The 22,623-nt window shown below is 56.4% G+C and overlaps 1 protein-coding gene and 1 non-coding gene across 2 annotated transcripts in view; one reads left to right on the top strand and one right to left on the bottom strand.

The window, feature by feature from the left end:
• The window catches only part of LOC127569113 (F-BAR and double SH3 domains protein 1-like), a 47,570-nt gene extending 38,209 nt beyond the window's left edge, over window positions 1-9,361 (bottom strand). The window contains exons 1-4 of the mRNA XM_052013471.1: window positions 9,254-9,361; window positions 8,856-8,953; window positions 4,477-4,522; window positions 154-227 (exon numbers count right to left, since the gene is read on the bottom strand). Coding sequence (XP_051869431.1) covers window positions 154-227; window positions 4,477-4,522; window positions 8,856-8,953; window positions 9,254-9,274 — 239 coding nt within the window. The 5' untranslated portion in view covers window positions 9,275-9,361. The remainder of the gene's footprint in view (window positions 1-153; window positions 228-4,476; window positions 4,523-8,855; window positions 8,954-9,253) is intronic.
• Window positions 9,362-22,067: 12,706 nt separating this feature from the next.
• trnas-uga (transfer RNA serine (anticodon UGA)) lies at window positions 22,068-22,149 on the top strand. Its single transcript has one exon. It is a non-coding gene; the product is annotated as a tRNA-Ser (tRNA).
• The last annotated feature ends 474 nt before the right edge of the window (window positions 22,150-22,623 follow it).

Genomic DNA, 22,623 nt, shown 5'->3' with positions numbered 1-22,623 from the left:
CTTGTCGCCCGTCCCTCGATGCCCCCGACACGAGGTTCCAGTGGTCCCGCTAACAGGTTTCGACATCGTTCTGTGGATCACCTGGGACACTCGCAGACATTAGGGTGTGGCACAGGTCTGTGGGTGGAGGCATCCCCCAAACCACGGCCGTACCTGCTGTCACTCGCCTCCGCCTTCCCCCTGCTCGAGTCCTTCTTTAGGAACTGGGCAGCCAGTCTCTGCAATGCCTGAAGAGGAAGGGTTAATCTCAGGTGAGAAAGGTCTGGGGAAAGAGAGGTCCCACCGACGATCAAGGGGGAACCAGCCTGAAGAGGAAGGGTTAATCTCAGGGGAGAAAGGTCTGGGGAAGAGAGGTCCCATCAACAATCGAGGGGGAACCAGACTGAAGAGGACGGGTTAATCTCAGGGGAGAAAGGTCTAGGGAAGAAAGATCCCACCGACGATCGGGGGAGCCAGCCTGAAAACTCAGCCCTGAATATCAAACCCGCCTGGTCTATCCAGTGCGGAGACAGACCAGGCTGATGCCTAACTCCACACTCCCAGGGAAACAAGGGTGGAAATGGGGGCGGGGAAGCTGGGGTAGGTTGGTGAAGGGGGTAATCTGTGTTCTGCTGCTCTTATGTTCTCCCCCATCACCGACTCCCCCCCCCACCCACGGAATCCCCCCCCCCCCGCACAGCCCACAGACACTACACTCCCCCACATCGCCGACTCCCCCCACCACTGAATCCCCTCGGTGAAAGTTCTATAAAATCACAACAAATATTTACGATTCACAACCCTGTGTCCTAACACCAGGACATACTTGCCCAGCTCCCCCCGCTCGGTGACCAAGGCTCCTGGCTATGCAAATGCCTCAGTTTTTAAAGCTTCCAGCCTTGTTTTTGAACCCCTCCCTAGTGTCAGCTCCCCCTCTTGGGGGGGTCTCCTCCAGCCCACACCTGCACTTCCTCCGGTTTCCGGATCAGACCTGATTTAATGGTTCCTCCTTTGGGGACTGTGCCTTGTGTGGCCTGGGCCCCAAGCTCTGGGATTGCCTCCCTGACCCTCTCCGTCCCCTTCCCTTCCTCCAACTTCTGTCTGACTGACTGAGGGAGCACATTTGCTGCCACAATCCAGGTTCTCACCGGCTCCTCCGAGGCTTGGCGGGGATCCAAGATGAGGAATTCTCAGTGTGTGCGGCTCCCACCGTACACACCCTCTCCGAATTCAACGCCACACCAGCAGATCCACAGCCCAGCTGCACAGGCAACAGCTCACGGGAGCTGGCGCAGGGCCTGGCTGGGGGGCGGGGGGCGGGGGGGGGGGGGTGGGTGGTGGTCACAGGACACTGCTGTAGCCCTGAGCAGGGCCAGGGTTACCGAGCACGGCCAAGATTGGAGGGGAGCGGCGGGAGTGAGGGAGGAGCGGGGGAGAGGGGAGCAGACACCGGTTTAATGTCCCACTGCAGAGAGGAGCGGGGATGAGGGGGTCCCCTCACACAGGGGCTGGGTCCCACTATCTGAAGGGAAGGTGGGAGAAGATTCAACTGTTTTACAAGGTCATCGACCTAATCCAGGTATGTGGGACTGGTGCAGAGGTGCAGTGGGCAGCAGGGACAGTGGGCCGAAGGGCCTGTTTCTGTGCTGCGCCACTCTGGAGAACTGGAGGAAACTGTTGTGGGAAGGAGCAGGAGACAGGACACATCGGAGAGGCAAGTTAAAGGGCTAGCATGAGCTGATGTGACTGAATGGCCGTTACTATGCTGTGAGACCCAAGCAGGGAACAAATCACAGAATGGGCAGAATAGCTCCAGCCTGAAGCTGTTGGAATGGGTGTGGGTGGGTCCCGGGCTGTAAACACACACACAGCTGTTCACAGACCGCATCACACAAGCGCGTGCGCGTGCGCGCGCACACACACACAGAGCTGTTCACAGACTGACCACACTGGCCACCCCGTCCCTCTCACACACACACAGGCACTCACATACGCGCACACAGATACACATGCACACACATACACACTCACTCTCAGATACAGACTCACTCTCACACACACACTCTCTCTCACTGGCAGACACACACGCACACTCTCTCTCTCTCTCTCACACACACACACACACACACACAGCCCCTGCCTGCCACCCCAAGGTCATCGGTGACTGATCACCGTACTCACCCTGAGAACAAGTTAAATAAATCCACAGCTGGACAAAAAGTCCCGATTCAATGAAGCCAACTAGAGTCCAGTGAACGAGTCACACACGGCTCCCTGAAAGTGGCAACACGGGCGGGTCGGGTAGAGCAGAGGGCATTTGGTAGCCTTGCCTTCACGGGCCGAGGCACTGAGTACTAGGGTCAGCACATCACATTGCAGCTGTACAAAACATCTGTCAGACCACAGCTGGAGCACTGTGTGACGGTTCTGGTCAGCACACTGCAGCAAGGGTGTGCTGGGGGTAGAGAGGGTGCAGGAGAGATCCCCCAGGATGTTGCCTGGAATGGAGGGCTGTGGTTATAGGGAGAGGCTGGGATTGTTCTCACTGGAATGTAAAAGGCTGAGAGGTGAGTTTATTGAGGTTTATAAAATCACGAGGGGCATGGATAGGGGAGGTAGTCAGATTCTCTTCCCCATTTGGGGGAAGTTTAGAACTGGAGGGCACAGATTCGAGGTGAGAGGTGACCTGAGGGGTAAGTTTTTCTCACAGAGGGTGGTGGGTATCCGGAGCGAGCTGCGGAGGTGGGTACAATTACAGCTTTTAGAAAGTATTTGGACAGGTACATGGGAAGGGAAGGTACAGAGAGATATGGGTCTAATGCAAGCAAATGAGATTGGCATAGGGAGGCATCACGGTCAGCACAGGGAGGCATCACGGTCAGCACGGACGAGATGGGCCGAAGGGCCTGTTTCTGTGCTGTATGATTCTGTGATTCATCGTTTTGTTCTCCAGCTTCTCCTTCAACCCACTGCTGCTCAACTCAGACCCATTGCCTCCCAGTGGGAACCGCTCCCCCCCCCCCCAGCTCACACATCTCCCGCCCCCCCCCACCCCATGGGACCTGCTCACACCTCCCCCTCCCTGTGGGACCTGTTCACACCCCCCTCCCGGGGGGAGATTGCTCACACACCCTCCCCTCCCTGGGGGAATGTTTCTCCTGCATTCACGGTCGACAGGCTAAGATCCAGGAACCCCATGGAAACACCTCCTCCACATCAATATCTTCATCACTGTGAAGACCTTTGTACCGATGGCTACTGAGCCAAGATTCCTAATGGGTTCTTTATGGATCTGGCAGAGAAGGCTCTGGGAGATTGCTCCATTGGCTCGTTGTCAGGAGACATGAGGTTGCGGCATAAGCAACATCCTTTCCCCTGGGCAGCGCAAGGGAACAGAGCTGTGTCACCGCAGGATGAGATCCAGAAAGCTTATCGGTGTTGACAGGCAGCCCACAGTGATGATAGTGACCTCCCTAAACAACACACTCCTGAGCTCAGCAATGTGATCAGAAGCAGACTCTTCCCAAGTGCTATGTGGGCAGTGGGAAGCCTGGTAGATGGGGACTGGGCAAAACTGGACACAGGGGAGGAACTCAGAGCCATCTCCACTCCTCCATCCCTCCAGCTGAGGGTTCTTCCTGGTCACCCCGGCGTAATTCGGGAAGCATTGAGGGGCTCGGGCTAAACACAGGGCAATGGGACCAGCTCAGTTGGGCATTTGGTCAGCATGGATGAGTTGGGCTGAAGGGCCTGTTTCTGTGCTGTGTGACTCTAGTGGAGCAGGCAGGACAGGAAATGAGAATGCCCCCTTCCCAATCATGAGAAGGCCCTCCACCCTCAGCCGGTCCCCTCTCTATGGGGAAGCTGCTTGTCCCTGTCCCCGTGCAGCCCAGAGCCGGAGCGGAGAAGGTTCAGGGGAGATTGAATGGAGGTGTTTGAAATCAGGAGGCACGGCTCCCGGGGGGTAGGAGGGTCAGTGACCGGTGACGGAGATCAGGAGCGGGACCGGGGGAGAGAGGGGGAACGTTTGCTCACAGCAACTCACAGTGACCTGGGACACACAGCTCCAGGGCGGTGGAAGCAGATTCAACAGCAGCCGATGAAATCACACTGGAGAAACCCAGGAGTGAGGAATTACTGGAGGGCAGAGGGGAGGGAGCAGGGTTCACCAGAGACCCCGTCAAAGAGCCAACACACATCTGACGGGCCACTCTCATTCTGTGGGGAGCGAGGTGGGGGGGGGGGGGGGCTGGTAACAGGGGTGGGGGTGGGGAATGGGGTGGGGGGGAGGATCAGGGGTGGGGGTGGGGAACAGTGATGGGGAGGAACGGGGTGTGTGGAATGGGGGGGGAACAGGGTGGGTGGGGGTGGGGAACAAGTGTGGGGGTGGGGCAGGCTGGGTGGGGGGGTAAGGGCTGATGATTCCCAGAATGTTTCGGGGAGGGTGTGCGGCAGGGAGTTGCCGGCACTGAGCCGACCGGCGCCGGGGGGACCTACCTGACCATACTCCTTCTCAATGGCAGCTCTCTGTTTACCAAACAACCTGAAACAAAACACAGGAGGGGTCAGCACCAGATCTGCCAGCCCGTCCACACATCAATGCTCACCTGGCCCACACTCGGCGCGGTGGGGGGGGGGGGGGGGGGGAGAGAGTGGAGAGGGGGAGGGAGGGAGAGGGGGACAGGGAGAGAGGGGAGAGTGAGAAAGGAGGCAAGGGGAAGGGTGGGAGGGTGAGAGGGAGGGAGAGAGAACAGACACAAACTGAGCAGATGATGAATCATTTCCTGAGATGGAGCCACAGTTGTCAGACCACAGCCAGAGGAAGCAACAGTCGGGGGGGGGGGTGGGCAGTACTGAGGGAGGGTCACATTGTCTTTCAGATGAAATGTGAAACCCAGTCCCCATTTGCCCTACCAGCTACAGGTAAACATTACCAATATTTAATCCTCTGTCAAGATCCTGAACAAGGAGTTACCAGGTTATCAGATTGCTGTGTGGGAGCTTGCTGTGCACTCAGTGCTACCTTAATTCTGATGTCCCGATGCTGACAAAGTGTTGAGACAGAGGGAGAGGGAGGGTATCCGGGAGCTGTGCACTCCTGTACATCTTCTCACAGCTCCCATCGGGCAGGAGGTACAGAAGCCTGAAGTCCCCACACCACCAGGTTCAGGAACAGCTACTTCCCTTCAACCATTCGGTTCTTGAACCAACCAGCACAACCCTAATCACTGCCTCAGTACAGCAACACTGGGACCTCTCTGATCACTTTACTTTTTTATTGTTCGAATTGTGTTTTGCATAATTTAGATTTAACTTGTTTTTCTTGTGAATGCTGCTTATCTGATGCTCTGTGCCTGCGGTGCTGCTGCAGGGAAGTGTTTCACTGCCCCTGTGCACATATGGACTTGTGCATCTGACAGTAAACTCGACTTGGACTTTTTCTGACTTTGACACAGCTCTCTGCAGCCTCATGCGATCCTGTGCATTGGAATTGCTGTACCAGGCCACGATGCAACCAATCAGGGTTCTTTCAACAGCATTTGGTGACATGTCGAACTCCTTAAGCTTCTAAATTGGTAAATTGGTTTATTATTGTCACATGTACCGAGGTCCAGTGAAAAACATTGTTTTGCATGCCATCCAGACAGATCATTTCATTACATCAGTGCATTAAGGTAGTACAAGGGAAAACATTAACAGTTCAATAGTCTTATAACAGCAGGATAGAAGCTGTCCTTGAGCCTGGGGGTACGTGCTTTCAGGCTTTTGTATCTTCTGTCCGACGGGAGGGGGGAGAAGAGAGAGAGGTGCTGGTGTGCCTTCTTCATGCGAACACAGAACAGTACAGCACAGGAACAGGCCCTTCGGCCCACCATGTCTGTGCCAAACACAATACCAAATTAAACTAAATCTCTTCTGCCTGCACATGATCCATATCCCTCCAGCATCAATATGCTGGGCCCAGGACTGGTCGTCCGGGATATCCAGTTTACAGCTGAGTATCCTGTAGCCTGTGGTGAGAGACTTCCTGAGGTTCACACCAAAGACCGTAGGCCCCAGAGTCACTACAGACCAGACAGCAATGCAGGAATCGGATCATGGACAAGGGAAGGTCAGACTGAAGGTCAGGTCAGGTCTTCGAGTTTACTGCCATCTGCGCAGGTCCATGTGTGCACAGGGGCAGTGAAACACTTCCCTGCAGCAGCACCACAGGCACAGAGCATCAGATAAGCAGCATTCACAAGAAAAACAAATTAAACGTAAAGTAGAATAAAAAAAAGTCCATTTTAGTGCAAAGTAATCCCAGCGTTGCTAACCTCTGGTGGACACAGCCACTTACATTCCGTGCGTTGTCTGTACCTACCTGCCTGCAATGCTGCTACAAATAGGTTTTCACTGTACCTGTACCTCACCGTACCTGTGCACAGGACAATAAACTCGACCTGACTCGACTTGCCTCAGTGCTGTGTTCTCATCAACAGCGCTGACAGTGGGTCAGGAAGGTGCCAGTGGAGAAGGACTGGAGGAAGTTCGGAGAGGAGGGAGTACCACATGAACGTCAATGGTTGATTTTCCAACCTCTGGTGCAAACGAAGCTCAGTGAAGCTCTCCTGACCACACTCATCCTCACGCTGAATGTTGTAACTGCATCTGGTTTCGTTCTAATCCTCTGCAGAAGGTGGAATTCAAATTAAAAGCCTGGCCCGGAGAAGGTGGAGATGAGCCAGAGTGACTCACACTTCCCTCTCTCGGTTTCATCAGCATGGAGCTTTGTGCCAGGTTTTCCCTGGAGTAGGGGACGGTGAATGGGACCGGGATGTGAAACTAGCCAGGCCAATGTCTCCCCATAACTCAAATCCCTCAAGTCCTGGCAACATCCCCATAAATCTTTTCTGCAGTATTTTCAGTTCACCTACATCTTTCCCTTAGCAGGGTGACCAAAACTCAACACAATACTCCAAGCACGGCCTCACCAGCATCCTGTACAACCACACCATGACCTCCCAATTTTGTATTTAGTTCCCTGACTTCAGAAGGCTTGGCATGCCAAACGCCTTCTTCACTACCCTGTCTACCTGTGACTCCACTTTCAAGGAACCATGTACCCTCTGTTCTGCAACACTCCCCAAGGCCCTGCCGTGCACTGTGAAAGTCCCTGGATTTGACTTTCCAAAATGCAACACCTCGCACTTTAGGTCATTCTTAATGTCAAAAGGCAAAGAGCAATGAAAGTCGAGCCTGCCTCTACCGTCGCATCAGATCATGGCTGAGGTGGATAAGGTGGATGCCCACAGTCTTTTTCCCAGGGTAGGGGAGTCTACCGGGTGTAAGTTTAAGGCGAAAGAGGAAAAGACATTTGGACAGGTACATGGGTAGGAAAGGTTTAGAGGGATATGGGCCAAACGCGGGCAGTGTGAGGCAGACACCTTGTTCAGCACGGATGAGTTGGGCCGAAGGGCCCGTTTCCATGCTGTATAACCCTATGACACCCCATATCCCTGCCCAAACCCCACATCTTGCAATTGCCTCAAAGCTCACAAACTATCAATCCCAGCGTTGAACCCATGCACCTGCTGAGTATCCAGAGACCTCTGGTGGGAGACTTCCAGAGGTTCACAAGTTTCTCCTCATGACTGATGCCTCTCCCCAGGTCTGCGTCCCCACCTTCCACATTCCCCCATCAGAGGAAGCATCCAACAACATCACTGTGGATTCACCAAAGTGCTGGCAGATCTAGATTCCCTTCCCCTACCCTCGTACTCCAACTCTCTGCAATGGTCAAAGTTCCCTCTGCCTCCTCGCCACGTGCACATGCAGATCGACCTTCTCATGAAGCAAGCTCCCTCCGTTCACCAATCATTGCCGGATTCTCTCTGTTTCAAACAACATCTGTTTATCTGTTGCAGGAAAGGAGGGCCTGGGTGTACGTGATCCCTGAAAGTGGCTGGACGTGCTGACAGCAGGGATGGTGACTCACAAGTGACCCTACTTCATTCATAAAGGCCAGGAGTTGTACCGAGCACGTGTAACACTGACTGGGCCACAAGTGGAGAATGTGTCCACTCCTGGTTACCACACTGCAGGAGGTCACGCGCAGACACAGGAGAGGCCAGAATCTGGAGCAGCACACAAGATGCTGGAGGGACTCAGCAGGTCAGGCAGCATCTGTGGAGGGAGATGGACAGTCGATGCTTCGGGTCGAGACCCTTCACCTGCACTTGAAACGTTGACTGTCCACTTCCCTCCACAGATGCTGCCCGACCCACTGAGTTCCTCCAGCGTCCCAATTGTTGTCCAGGAAGGACATGGTCCCAGAGAGAGCGCGGAAAGGTTTACCAGAATACGGAAGAGGGACTGCAGCCCAGAGATTCACCTGCAGTTTTCAGTGGAGCAGAGAAGGTGAGGGGAGACCTGACACAGCTGCAGAAGGTGGGAAAAGTGTTGGACAAAAGAGATGGGTGGAAGGGAATATATTCAGTTACGCAGCGTGAGCTGGTGCGTGTCCATAATTCTGTGACAGAGCAACGCATCTACTCCGGCCCCTGGAAACAGCCCACGTTATTGCTCTGAGAAAACAGGGTCTGAGATAAAAGCAGAACCAGCTGCAAATGTTAATGTGTCAGGCAGCATCTGTGGGGAAAGGAACACGGTGAATGTCTCGGGTCAGAGCTGCTCCCTGTCACCACACACAGCAGTTTCTGCTTTTCCTTTAACTACGACCTCAGCAGATGTCATTGACCTGCCAAACCTTTGCCCCCTCCTCTGGATCTTTCTCTGTAATGTTCACCCCAACTCTGCCCTGTGTCCGTCCCCCCGGCCGGTACCTGTCCCACCCACCCCCCAACTCTGCCCCGTGTCCCACCCCCGGCCGGTACCTGAGGTCCTCCAACAGCTCCAGCTCCAGCTGTTGCCGGCTCTGGGCTTTGCACAGCTGCTCCGAGAAGCTGAACTTCACATCTGGGCTCCCACGCACCTGGAGCAGGACAGAGGGGGTTAACACACCTCCCTCCTTCACCCAGCCCTCCTCCCTCACGGTCCCCCCCTTCCACCTCCCCCTCCCCCCTCCACCTCCCCCCTCCCCCCTTCACCTCCCCCTCCCTCCCCCCTTCACCTCCCCCTCCCTCCCCCCTTCACCTCCTCCTCCTCCCCCCTCCTCCCTCCCCCTCCCCCCTCCTCCCTCCCCCATGCTGTGGATCTTTCTCTGTAATGTAATGTCCTCGTCCTCTCCCTCCCCCCTCCTCCGTCCGTGCGACCTCACCTCACCCCATCTCACCTTCCTGGGCGGCGGCTGCATCCCGTCCCCGCGCCCGGGCTCCGGCTCCGGACTCTGAGGTTCCGCGAACTCACGGTGGCTCCTCCCCCCGCGGAAGCGCCGCCTCCTCCCGCTGAGCGGGGAGGGGTGATGGGAGGGGGAGGGGGAGGGGGAGGGGTGATGGGAGGGGGAGGGGAGGGGTGATGGGAGGGGGAGGGGTGATGGGAGGGGGAGGGGGAGGGGTGATGGGAGGGGGAGGGGGAGGGGGAGGGGTGATGGGAGGGGGAGGGGGGAGGGGTGATGGGAGGGGGAGGGGAGGGGTGATGGGAGGGGGAGGGGGAGGGGGAGGGGTGATGGGAGGGGGAGGGGGAGGGGTGATGGGAGGGGGAGGGGGGGAGGGGGAGGGGGAGGGGTGATGGGAGGGGGAGGGGGAGGGGGAGGGGTGATGGGAGGGGGAGGGGGAGGGGAGGGGTGATGGGAGGGGGAGGGGGAGGGGAGGGGGAGGGGAGGGAGGGGGGGAGGGAAGGGGGGAGGGGGAGGGGGGAGGGAAGGGGGGAGGGGGGAGGGAAGGGGGGAGGGGGGAGGGGGGAGGGAGGGGAGGGGGGAGGGAGGGAAGGGGGGAAGGGGGAGGGGGGAGGGGGGAAGGGGGAGGGGGGAGGGAGGGAAGGGGGGAGGGGGGAGGGAGGGAGGGGGGAGGGGGGAGGAGGGGAGGGGGGAGGAGGGGAGGGGGGAGGGGGGAGGAGGGGAGGGGGGAGGGGGGAGGAGGGAAGGGGGGAGGGGGAGGGAGGAGGGGGGGAGGGGGGAGGAGGGGAGGGGGGAGGAGGGGAGGGGGGAGGAGGGGAGGGGGGAGGGGGAGGGGGGAGGAGGGGAGGGGGGAGGGGGGAGGAGGGGAGGGGGGAGGGGGAGGAGGGGAGGAGAGGGGGGGAGGAGGGGAGGAGAGGGGGGGAGGGGGGAGGAGGGGAGAGGGGAGGGAGGGGGGGAGGGGGAGGGGAGGGGAGGGGGGAAGAAGGGGAGGGGGGAAGAGGGGGAGGGGTGATGGGAGGGGGGAGGGGGAGGGGAGGGGGAGGGGTGATGGGAGGGGGAGGGGGAGGGGGAGGGGTGATGGGAGGGGGAGGGGGAGGGGTGATGGGAGGGGGAGGGGGAGGGGTGGGAGGGGGAGGGGGAGGGGTGATGGGAGGGGGAGGGGGAGGGGAGGGGTGATGGGAGGGGGAGGGGTGATGGGAGGGGGAGGGGGAGGGGAGGGGGGAGGGGAGGGGGAGGGGAGGGGGGAGGGGAGGGGGAGGGGAGGGGGAGGGAGGGAAGGGGGGATGGGGGGAGGGAGGGGAGGGGGGAGGGGGGAGGGAGGGGAGGGGGGAGGGGGGAGGGAGGGGAGGGGGGAGGGGGGAGGGAGGGGAGGGGGGAGGGAGGGAAGGGGGGAGGGGGAGGGGGAGGGGGAGGGGGGAGGGAGGGAAGGGGGGAGGAGGGGAGGAGAGGGGGGGAGGAGGGGAGGAGAGGGGGGGAGGGGGGAGGAGGGGAGAGGGGAGGGAGGGGGGGAGGGGGATGGGAGGGGAGGGGGAGGGGGGGGAGGGGAGGGGGGAGGGGGGGAGGGGGAGGGGAGGGGAGGGGGAAGAAGGGGAGGGGGGAAGAGGGGGAGGGGTGATGGGAGGGGGGGAGGGGGAGGGGGAGGGGTGATGGGAGGGGGAGGGGGAGGGGTGATGGGAGGGGGAGGGGGAGGGGGAGGGGTGATGGGAGGGGGAGGGGGAGGGGGAGGGGGAGGGGAGGGGTGATGGGAGGGGGAGGGGGAGGGTGAGGGGGAGGGGAGGGGGAAGAGGGGGAGGGGTGATGGGAGGGGGAGGGGGAGGGGAGGGGTGATGGGAGGGGGAGGGGGAGGGGAGGGGGGGAGGGGAGGGGAGGGAGGGGGGAGGGAGGGAAGGGGGGAGGGGGGAGGGAGGGAAGGGGGGAGGGGGGAGGGAAGGGGGGAGGGGGGAGGGAAGGGGGGAGGGGGGAGGGAGGGAGGGGGGAGGGGGGAGGAGGGGAGGGGGGAGGGGGGAGGAGGGGAGGGGGAGGAGGGGAGGGGGGAGGAGGGGAGGAGAGGGGGGGAGGAGGGGAGGAGAGGGGGGGAGGGGGGAGGAGGGGAGAGGGGAGGGGGGAGGGGGATGGGAGGGGAGGGGGGAAGAAGGGGAGGGGGGGAGGGGGAAGAGGGGGAGGGGTGATGGGAGGGGGGGAGGGGGAGGGGAGGGGGAGGGGTGATGGGAGGGGGGGAGGGGGAGGGGAGGGGGGAGGGAGGGGAGGGGGGGAGGGGGAGGGGAGGGGAGGGGGAAGGGGAGGGGGAGGGGAGGGAGGGAGGAGGGGAGGGGGGAGGGGGGAGGAGGGAGGAGGGGAGGAGAGGGGGAGGGGGGAGGAGGGGAGGGGGGGAGGGGGGAGGATGGGAGGGGAGGGGAGGGGGGAAGAGGGGGAGGGGTGATGGGAGGGGAGGGGGAGGGGTGATGGGAGGGGGAGGGGGGGAGGGGTGATGGGAGGGGGAGGGGGGGAGGGGGAGGGGAGGGGGGAAGAGGGGGAGGGGTGATGTGAGGGGGAGGGGAGGGGGAGGGGGAGGGGAGGGGGGAAGAGGGGGAGGGGAGGGGGAGGGGTGATGGGAGGGGGAGGGGAGGGGGGAAGAGGGGGAGGGGAGGGGGAAGAGGGGGAGGGGGGAGGGGGAGGGGGAGGGGGGAGGAGGGGAGGGGAGGGGGGAGGGGAGGGGAGGGGGGAGGGGGGAGGGGAGGAGAGGGGGGAGGAGGGGAGGGGGGAGGAGGGAGGGGAGGGGGAGGGGAGGGGGAAGAGGGGGAGGGGTGATGGGAGGGGGAGGGGAGGGTGTTTGGGGGCTGAGGTGTGGTGGGGGTGAGGGGTGTTGGGGGGATGGAGAGAGGGGGAGGATGGGTGGATGGGGAAGGGGGTGGGGAAGGGGGGTTGGTGGGATGGGGGTGGGGGAGGGGGGATGGCAGAGGAGGGAGGGGAAAAGCGGGGAGAGAAGCTGAGAGTGATGGAGGGAGGAGGATGGGGAGAGGGAGGAAATGAGTGTGTGTGTGAGACGGGAGGGGGCGGAAGGAAGGAGGGGGCGGAGGGGGCAGTTGAGTCTGGGGTGACAGGGGCCCAGGAGACGGAGCCACCGGTGGGGGTCTGTCCACAGCTGCAGGATGCTCACACAATGCTGAAGGTTCACTGTCCACATGAAGACCCTTCAGCCCACAGCCTCCCTACTCCCCAGACTATCCCCACCTCCCCCACTGGGGCGGTTGCTCACGGCTCTTGGAGTCCACACCCTGTGTTGGAGTCTAGGCTCTCCCAATGTCTCAGGCAGTTCCAGACCCCACTGCCCTCTAACCCTGCGCTGACAGAGGCTGCAACGATTTAATTCCCAACGATGCAGCGGGTGGTGCTGCTGCTTCCCAGCCCCAGAGACCCGGGTTCGATCCCGACCTCCGGCGCTGTCTGTGTGGAGTTTGCACGTTCTCCCGGTGACCACGTGGGTTCCCCCCGGGTGCTCCGGTTCCCTCCCACATCCCAGCAAGAGGGACAAATTATACCCCTTGGGTGGTGAGAGAATCGGTGGTGTTGGGGAGAAGCTGGGCACCAGAGGGAGGACAGTCCGTGGGGTAATCCGTAAGAGGATGGGATCAATGGGATTGCTCAGGGCGCCAGTATTAACTTGCAGGGCTGAATGTCCTCCTTATATGAGACCCTGGACAGGCACCCTCCACCCTCTCTGCCCTGGGACCTCCCAGGGTTTCTCTGCAGCTTTCTGTTCCAAACATAGGGCCTGAGTTACAGTTCTGCTCACACTCTCCCTCACAGAGCCTGACTTACTTCCCCTCCAGTTTGGTGAGTCCTCATGCAGTCAGTGTGTGACCCACAGACCCTCCCACAGTGGGCGGGAGCGTGACTGATGGGACGGCCAGCTGGGGAGGCGCTGCGCTCCTTCCACCACTCACCCTGGCCCTGAGCTCCCGATGAACTCAATCCCATCCCGAACTCTCCTCCACTGGGAGTGGCTGTGGAGCAGGGATTCCCGGGACTCAGGAGTCCCGAGGGTCACACTGAGGGAGGGTCACACTGTGGGAGGGGTGGTACTGAGGGAGGGTCACACTGTGGGAGGGGTGGTACTGAGGGAGGGTCACACTGAGGGAGGGATCACACTGAGGGAGGGTCACACTGAGGGAGGGATCACACTGAGGGAGGGGTGGTACTGAGGGAGGGTCACACTGAGGGAGGGATCACACTGAGGGAGGGATGGTACTGAGGGAGGGTCACACTGTGGGAGGGGTGGTACTGAGGGAGGGTCGTACTGAGGGAGGGTCACACTGAGGGAACCTTTGACATTCTGATGTTTGGTTCACTCAATCCTGGATAAAGACAAGTCAGAGTTTCAATGCCCCGTCGACGAAGGCCAGTGTGCCAAACACCTTTTCACCACCCCTTCCTCTCACTTTAAACCTACTCCCTCTTGTGTTTGATTTCCCGGCCATGGGAAGGAGATTCCATCCACCCTATGTCTGCCTCTCATGATCTTATAAATGTCTATCAGGTTGTCCCTCAGCTCCTTCGCTCCAGGGAAAACAAGCTCAGCCTCTCCCATAGTCCTCTGATCCAGGCAACATCCTGGGGAAGACACAAGAGACTGTGGATGCTGGAATCTGGAGCAGCAAACAATCTGCTGGAGGAAGGGAATTGTTGACATTTTGGGACACACGCAGGGTTTCGACCTGAAGTGTCGACAATTCCTTTCCCCCCACAGATGCTGCTCGACCCGCCAAGTTCCTCCAGCAGATTGTTCGTAGTGTCCTGTGGATTCTCCTCTGCACCCTCGCCAGCTCAACCACACCCTCCCTGTGGTGAGGTGACCAGAACTGCACCCAGTGCTCCCAGTGCAGTCTGACCAGTGTTTTGTAAAGGTGCAAAATAACGTCCCAACTCTTGTATTCTCTGCCCCAACCTCTGAGGCAAACATGCCGTACGCCTTCTCCACCACCCTTCGGGGAGCTCTGGATGGAGTAATTTTGAGTGAAAACTTTCAATCTATTCCAATCAGAAATGATTGGTGGTGAATTCATCAACAGACACATTCACTTCTCCAGTTGGAGTCACTGTTGGCGGTTGACGAGGGTTGACAAAGGTCACTGTGGTTGAGCTACCGTCAGTCCAACAGGTTTCAGTATTCAGACAGTGACGACTTTGGAAATAAAACGACACCCTAACTTACAAACTTATCGTCTGTTCCCTGGGTGTTGTAACAGCTCAGAATCAGGAAGAAGTTACAAGTAAAGATCTGAAAACTGTTTCAGCCTGTGATCTCAGAGGGGATCCAAATCCTGCCCTGACTTTAACCTCCATCTATTACAAACTACCCGACATAAAAACTCAGACATGGATGAGCAAGAATTCATCTCTGGCTGGTCAAGTGGGCTATGGACGGGACAAAGCTCTTTAACTGGCAACTGACCAAGTTGCCTTTCACGAATGTTGTAATGCAACAACTTTCATGCTGTTAACATCGATTGGTCCGGATACAGTATCTCTCCACCTGATCAGGGCTCTGGCCAAATTTCTTTTCCTTCCTTTTGATCACTCAACATTAGTTAATGAGTGCAATACCCCAAGGCCACCCTGTCTGCAGATGTCCTGGCAATTACCAAAACAATCCAACCCTCCTCCCTCCCAAGGCCAGCAACCTCCTCCTCGTGGACAGACCACAAGTCAGCAAACTTTCCTTTAGATCCTGAGACCATGTTGGGGCAAATTATTTGCTGAACAGTTGGTCAAATTACATCAACTCATTGTACAGGCCTCACACTGTGTTGAAAGGTAAAAGGGGAATAGCTTTTCTGAAGTGGACAAACCTGCAGTGTTTAATGAATGAACATGACTTTAATCCAGTGTCAGCCATCAGCAGCCCAAGGGTTAATAAATATAGCCTGCACAACCTCACAAGGTCAGGTTACGTTTGTATTCCTGCCGCACCTTGCACAGTGTTGTGATGCAAAACTCTGCAGAGGAGGGAGGTTGTAACACAGGGAACGAGACAGTCAGACTGTGCACAGCAAGCTCCCATAAACAGCCAAGCTTTCAAAATACCAAAATACCCTCCTCGTGCTGAAAGTTCATCCATGAAACTTATTTTGCAGACAGGAATCGAGCAGGACAAGTCAAGACAAGACATCTCTATTAGTCACATGTACATCAAAACACACAGTGAAATGCATCTTTTGCATAGAGTGTTCTGGGAGCAGCCCGGAAGTGTCACCACGCTTCCGGCACCAACATAGCACGCCCACAACTTCCTAACCCGTACGTCTTTGGAATGTGGGAGGAAACCGGAGCCCCCGGAGGAAACCCACGCAGACACGGGGAGAACGTACAAACTCCTTACAGACAGCAGCGGGAATTAAACTCGGGTCACTGGCGCTGTACAGCATTACGCTCACCGCTACACTACCGTGCCTGCCCTTAGGAATAGTAAGGGGAAAAAATAATTGTGGGAGTTGTCTATAGGCCACCAAATAATCATTGTATCTGTTGTCCTAGGCTGCTGAGTGACATGGACTGCTCTTTGGGAATTATCAGCCACCCCGCACTCACATCTGGATCTCTGTGATGAGATACAAGGTTCCAGGATCTTCACAGCTGAGGACAATATCTGCACAGCAAGCTGCCACTGCTGGCGATGTGATATCGTCCAGATAATCTATTCACTGTTTTCTCTTCAGAGATAAAAATCAGCTCAGGATATCTGGGGAAGAGTTCTGCTCTTCATCAGTTGTGCTGTGGGACATCACACATCCTGCAGCACACACTCAGTACTGCCCCTCTCTCAATGTGACCCTCCCTCAGTACCACCCCTTTTTTTTACAAAACATTTATTCACTAAAAGCACTACAAAAACACCCAACATCAAATACAGCACATCTAATACAGAAAGAAACTAGGCAAAACTAATACCCGCGCAACACTACGCCCCCCACCGCAACACTCAATACTCCATACTAAAATCATATTGGTGTCGTCCAAGAGCCTGAGGGGCCCACTGAGCACGGAACTCGGCCAGGACACCCGCAGAGACAGCGTGCTCCCGTTCCAAAGATACCCGTGCGCGCATGTATGCATGGAAGACGGGCAGGCAGGCCAACCTGCCAGAACCTTCGGACACCCGCCGCTGCGTCCCATGGATGGCCAGCTTGGCCAGGCCCAGCAGGAGACCCACCAGGAGATCCTCCATGCACCCCTCCCCGCGCCGCACCGGGTGCCCGTAAACCAACAGCGTCGGGCTGAAGTGCAGCCAGAACTTAAGCAGCAGCCCCCGCAGATATACAAAGAGGGGCTGCAACCTCTCGCACTCCGCGTACGCGTGGTACACCGTCTCCTCCGGGCCGCAGTAGTGACAGGTGGCCGGGTTGTCGGTGAACCAGCTCTCAGTACCGCCCCTCCCACAGTGTGACCCTCCTTCAGTACCACCCCTCCCTCAGTACGGCCCCTCCCATTGTGCAGTGCAGAAGGTGCCAGAAGTTCTCACTCCAGGGCCACTATTGCAGTGGTCACCAGTTCTGTGGAAAGTTCATCCACCTGAAACATTAACTCTGTTTCTCTCTGCTCAGCCGCTGCCTGACCTGCTGAGTATTCCCTGTACTGTCTGCTCTTATCCCCAGTCATTATCAGGTTTGGAATCTTGCTGTGCAGAATACGGCTGCCATGTTTCCTGCCCAGTAAGATGCTTCGTGCACCCTACGGAGAGGGCAGGGACTGTGGAACTGCCGAGCTCAGCTCTCCTGTTGTCAGCTGCTGGCCTGTGCAATAATGAAGCTCATTATGGTCAGAGCAGGATCCGATCTGGTTTCAGCCTTGATCCTTGGACACCAACGAGACACTAAGTCACCTGTTAATCATTTAAAGCAGGGGATCAGCTATTAAATGGGTTCGATCCCTACCCTGGCGGCTGGGAATTTTAGATCAAGTAATGAAACTTAACAGAATTTCACAAAATATTGGTCTCAGTAACTGCAACCAGGAAACTACGTCGTTAATAAGAACATAACAGACAGAAGTACTCGACCCCTTGAGCCTGCTGCTCCATTCAGTCAGATCAGGGCTGATCATTTTTTACCTCAGCACCACGTTCTTGCATTGGCCCCCTCTCCCTCGATCCCTCTCACATCCAGAAATCTATCGGTCTCTGTCTTGGATATACGCAGAGCCTCCACATTCCTCTCATTCCAGAGATTCACCTCTCTCTGGACAGATAAATCTCTTCAGATCTCTGTCTCGAATGGCCAACCCCTTAACTTGAGACTGTGACTCCTGGTTTACAAACCATCTGCCACAGCCAAGAAAGCTCACCAGTGCCTCTACTTCCTCAGGAGGATAAAGAAGTTTGGCGTGTCCCCTTTTTTTACCGATGCACCATAGAAAGCATCCTATCCAGATGCATCACAGCTTGGTACGGCAACTGCGCTGCCCAGGACTGCAAGAAACTGCAGAAAGTTGTGGACACAGCCCAGCACGTCACGGACACCAGCATCCCCTCCATGGACTCTGTCTACACTTCTCACTGCCTCAGTAAAGCAGCCAACGTAGTCAAAGACCCCCACCACCCACCCCCGGACATTCTCTCTTCTACCCCCTCCCATCAGGCAGAAGATACAAAAGCCTGAAAGCACAGACCACCAGGCCCAAGGACAGCTTCTGTCCCGCTGTTATAAGACTATTGAACAGTTCCCTAGTACAATAGGATGGACTCTTGACCTTGCAATCTACCTCATTATGGCCTTGCACCTTATTGTCTGCCTGCACTGCACTTTCTCTGTACCTGTAACACTTTATTCTGCACTCTGTTGTTGTTTTCCCCTGTACTACCTCAATGCACTGTGGAATGAATTGACTCCACGATCGGTATATAAGACAAGTTTTTCACTGTACCTCGGTACATGTGACAACAATAAACCAACACCATCAAACCCGCACACACTCCAGGAGTGCTCTGCGTGTCAGGTCTTTGAGCTGAACCATTAACTCTGTGTCTCTCTCCACAGATACTGCCCGACCTGCCGAGTGTTTCCAGCACTTTATGTTATTGCTGGAGCATACAGCCAAGGAACATGCCCTTCGGCCCACCATGTTGATGCTGACCGTCAATGACCACCCTACGCTAATTCATTACCAGCACTTGCTCTGTGAGCTGCCATATGCAGTGTTCAAGTGCTGGTCCACATACTTGTTAAATGTGGTGACGGTCTCTGCCTCCCTCACCCCCTCAGGCAGTGTGTTCTAAACTCCAACCACCCTCTGGGGAAACGGATTCCTCCTCCGATCCCCTCTAAATTCTCTCACACCTTACCATAAACTCAGTAAACTTTCCCCCATTACAGGAAGGGTGTGGGGGCTTTGGAGAGGGTGCAGGAGATGTTCACCAGGACGCTGCCTGGATTAGAGGGCATGGGCTATAAGGAGAGGTTGCACAAACTTGGGTTGTTTTCTTCGGAGCGTCAGAGGCTGAGGGGAGACCTGATAGAGGTTTATAAAATTGTACTGGGAATAGACAGGGTAGACAGTCAGAGACTTTTTTCCCAGGACAGAAATGTCAAATACTAGAGGGCATGCACTTAAAGGTGAGAGGGGGAAAGTTCAAAGGAGATTTACGAGGCAAGTTTTTTACACAGAGAGTGGTGGGTGTCTGGAACAGGCTGCCAGGGGTGGTGGTGGAAGCAGGCACAACAGGCTGTTGGATAGACACATGGACGTGCAGGGAACGGAGGAATGTGGATCATGTGCAGGCAGAAGAGATTTAGTTTAATTCAGCATCGTGTTTGGCAGAGACATTGTGGGCCGAAGGGCCTGTTCCTCTGCTGTACTGTTCTGTGTAAACCTACGTCCTCAGGTTGTAGACACATCTACTGCGCGGAAGGGCTTCCCTCTCTCCTTGGTGAACACAGATGAAGTCTTGATTCAGGACCCTCGAGCTCCGTGCACAGGTTGTCCCTTTGCTCCCTAATGGGCCCTACTCTTTCCCTGCTTACACACTCGCTCTTAATATGCTTATAAAATGGATTTGGATTTTTCCTAATCTTGCCCGCCATGGTGTTTCATGGCCTCTCTTTGCTTTCCTGATTACTTTTTGAAGTACCCCCCCACTTGTCAGATTTAGGTTTACTCCCGAGAAGCTGCTCCTAGACCACTTCTGAATTCTCCCAGTTCAGGACTTTCCCATCCGGACTGCCCTTCCCCCTTTCCAAAACTTCCTTTAATCTGACAGTTCTGCGCACTGTCCCCACAGTCACCACTTCCACCAGTCGCTCAGCTGCATTCCCTGAGGCCAGGTCCAGCTCTTTCCTTCTTTAGGTGACCCTCAGCTTCCTGTTCCCCACCACCTTAATCCCCACCCCACTCCCACTCCACCCTATCAGCCCATGACCTCCTGCATTGTCACAGTGAGGCCCAGGCACAGCACCTCATCTGTCCCGGCGTGTTGCAGACTCTACAACTTTAGGTGACGTGTGTCACTCGTCCATCAGTCTGTCTAGTTTTTTTCACTGCTTTTTCTTTACTCCCTCTGGGAGTAAAGGTGATCCTCAGCCTGACCTGCCGGGCACGCCCTCCGGCTCTGCATTTCACATCTCCCACATCCTTCTGTCTATGTTCTCCCTCTCCAACTGCTCCTACTCGCTCACTGACCAGCTCACCTTGTTTCCAGCTTTTCCCCGTGGTCACCCTGGTCTCACCCTGTCGCAGACGTTCCCCTCCTCCACCCTCCCTTTCATCTCATTCCCAGTTCTGATGAAAGGTCTCCAACCCGAAACGGATGCTGCCCGACCTGCTCAGTGTTTCCAGCATTTTCTGTTTTTTAGATTTCCAGCATCTGCAGGTTTTTGATTTTCACTGACCCTTCCCCAGTCGGACTATCTACACACTGGCTCAAAAATCTCTCCCAGATCCAGTTTACAGACACCACTCCTTCCAGGCCTTTCACAGTTTTGACCTTAATGTACAATTGAATCGTGTGAACGTTGATGTTACAGCCACTCTGGGAACCCTTTACAATAACATTATTAACAAATGTTTTCTCATTGCACAATACTGGTGCCTAAGTAGCCAATTCCCTACCCATCTCTGCCCCTGATTTAGAAATCCCTTCTGTCTGCTCTCCAGCAGCTGTTGGTACCTGCTCTGATTGTCCAGTTGATTAAACCCCCCCCCCCATGATTGCTGTTTTACCCTGCTGCATACATCTTCTATTTGCAGCCTTATAACAGATTCCAACTGCTTCTTATCCATTGTGCCATAGTCGCACCAAACTGATTTTAACTCTGGAGACACTGAGACTGCAGATGCTGAAATCTGGAGCAGAGAACAATATGCTGGAGGAACTCAGCGGGTCGAGCAGCATCTGTGGAGGGAGAAGGGATGGTTGACGTTTTGGGTCACTCCACATTGCAATCTGTCAGAACGAGATCCCTTCTGAGAACAGCCCCTGCTGCCACAACACCTCTGTTGACTCTACTGTTGTTGGTAAAATCTCAAACAGCAATAAGTGGGTGTACAGGAGTGAGATAGATCGGCTGGTTGAGTGGTGTCATAACAACAAACCTCGCACTCAACGTCAGCAAGACCAAGGAACTGATTGTGGACTTCAGGAAGGGGAAGTCGGGAGAACACACACCAGTCCTCATTGAGGGGTCAGCGGTGGGAAGGGTGAGCAGCTTCAACTTCCTGGGTGTCAACATCTCAGAGGATCTATCCTGGGCCCAACACATTGATGCAATCTCGAAGCAGGCATGCCAGTGGCTCTACTTCATTAGGAGTTTGAGCAGATTCTGTATGTCACCAAAGACTCTTACAAATTTCTACAGATGTACAGTGGGGAGCATTCTGACTGGTTGCATCACCGCCTGGTATGGAGGCTCCAATGCACAGGATCGCAAGAGGCTGCAGAGGGTTGTAGACTCAGCCAGCTCCATCACAGGCACAACCCTCCCCACCATCGAGGACATCTTCAGGAGGCAGTGCCTCAAGAAGGCAGCATCCATCACTGAGGACCCTCACCACCCGGGACATGCCCTCTTCTCGTTATTGCCATCGGGGAGGGGGTACAGGAGCCTGAAGACCCACACTCAACGATTCAGGAACAGCTTCTTCCCCTCCACCATCAGATTTCTGAACGGTCCATGAACCCATGAACACTACCTCGTTATTCCTCTTTTGCAGGATTTATTTATTTTTGTAACTTACAGTAATTTTTATGTCCTGCCCTGTGCTGCTGCTGCAAAACAACACGTTTCACCACATCTGTCAGTGATAATAAACCTGCCTCTAATTGTTTAGTTCTGAGCTTCTTAGGTGTTGAACAACTGGAAACATTTATGTTCCGGCTTGGTTCCCCTGCAGCCACCATCAGTAATTGCAACCAAATGACAATAACTTGTGCCCTGAATTTATCCACCTTGTGATGTTCAAGTTGTTGCAGGAAAGTTGTTGTTGCACTTGTTGTTGTTGTTGTTGTTGTTGTTACGACGGATTGAGGTCCCGCCCTTCAATCGCCTGTCATTGGCTGCAGCATATTGGCCACGCCCCTCACGTTTATTTCATCCAATCCCGCCTCTCCCCCGCCGTCTTTGTCAATCACCCGCGTTCAATCCGGACCTTCCTGTCACTCAACCCTCTGGTTCCGCCCACCGGCCGCTCAAACCGCCGATCCCCAACCAGGCGAGAGCTTTGCCTGTCAATCACCATGCCGGCCCCACGTTACTCCACTGCCACGTGACCATCAGTCCCGCCCTCCCCTGAGCATCAGGGCGCGGTGATTGGTTGTAAGCCCAGCGGCGGCAGCGGCGGCAGCGCTGTGATGGCCGAGTGGTTAAGGCGTTGGACTTGAAATCCAATGGGGTCTCCCCGCGCAGGTTCGAACCCTGCTCGCAGCGGCTCCCTTTTGCCCCACCGCCGGCCTCTGCTGCTGGGCTGCGCCCCTCTCCCTTTTATGTCCTGCATTGGCGGTTTGCATCGCTGATTCTAACTGATTAAATTAGATTGGCGAGGCCGCACTGGGGGCACAGTGTCCAGCACTGGGGGCACAGTGTCCAGCTCTGGTCAGCCTGTTGTAGGAAAGTTGTTCTGGTCAGCCTGTTGTAGTTCTGGTCACCCTGTTGTAGGAAAGTTGTTCTGGTCACCCTGTTGTAGAAAAGTTGTTCTGGTCACCCTGTTGTAGTTCTGGTCACCCTGTTGTAGTTCTGGTCAGCCTGTTGTAGGAAAGTTGTTCTGGTCAGCCTGTTGTAGAAAAGTTGTTCTGGTCACCCTGTTGTAGGAAAGATGTTATTAAACCAGAAATAGTGCAGAAGAGATTTACCAGGATGTTGCTTGGACTCGGGGGCCTGAGAGGTTGCGTAGAAGAAGACTTT

The sequence above is a fragment of the Pristis pectinata genome, chromosome 4 (genome assembly GCF_009764475.1).
Source record: "Pristis pectinata isolate sPriPec2 chromosome 4, sPriPec2.1.pri, whole genome shotgun sequence".
NCBI classification, from domain to species: domain Eukaryota; kingdom Metazoa; phylum Chordata; class Chondrichthyes; order Rhinopristiformes; family Pristidae; genus Pristis; species Pristis pectinata.
This window is presented reverse-complemented; position numbering and strand designations above follow the sequence as displayed.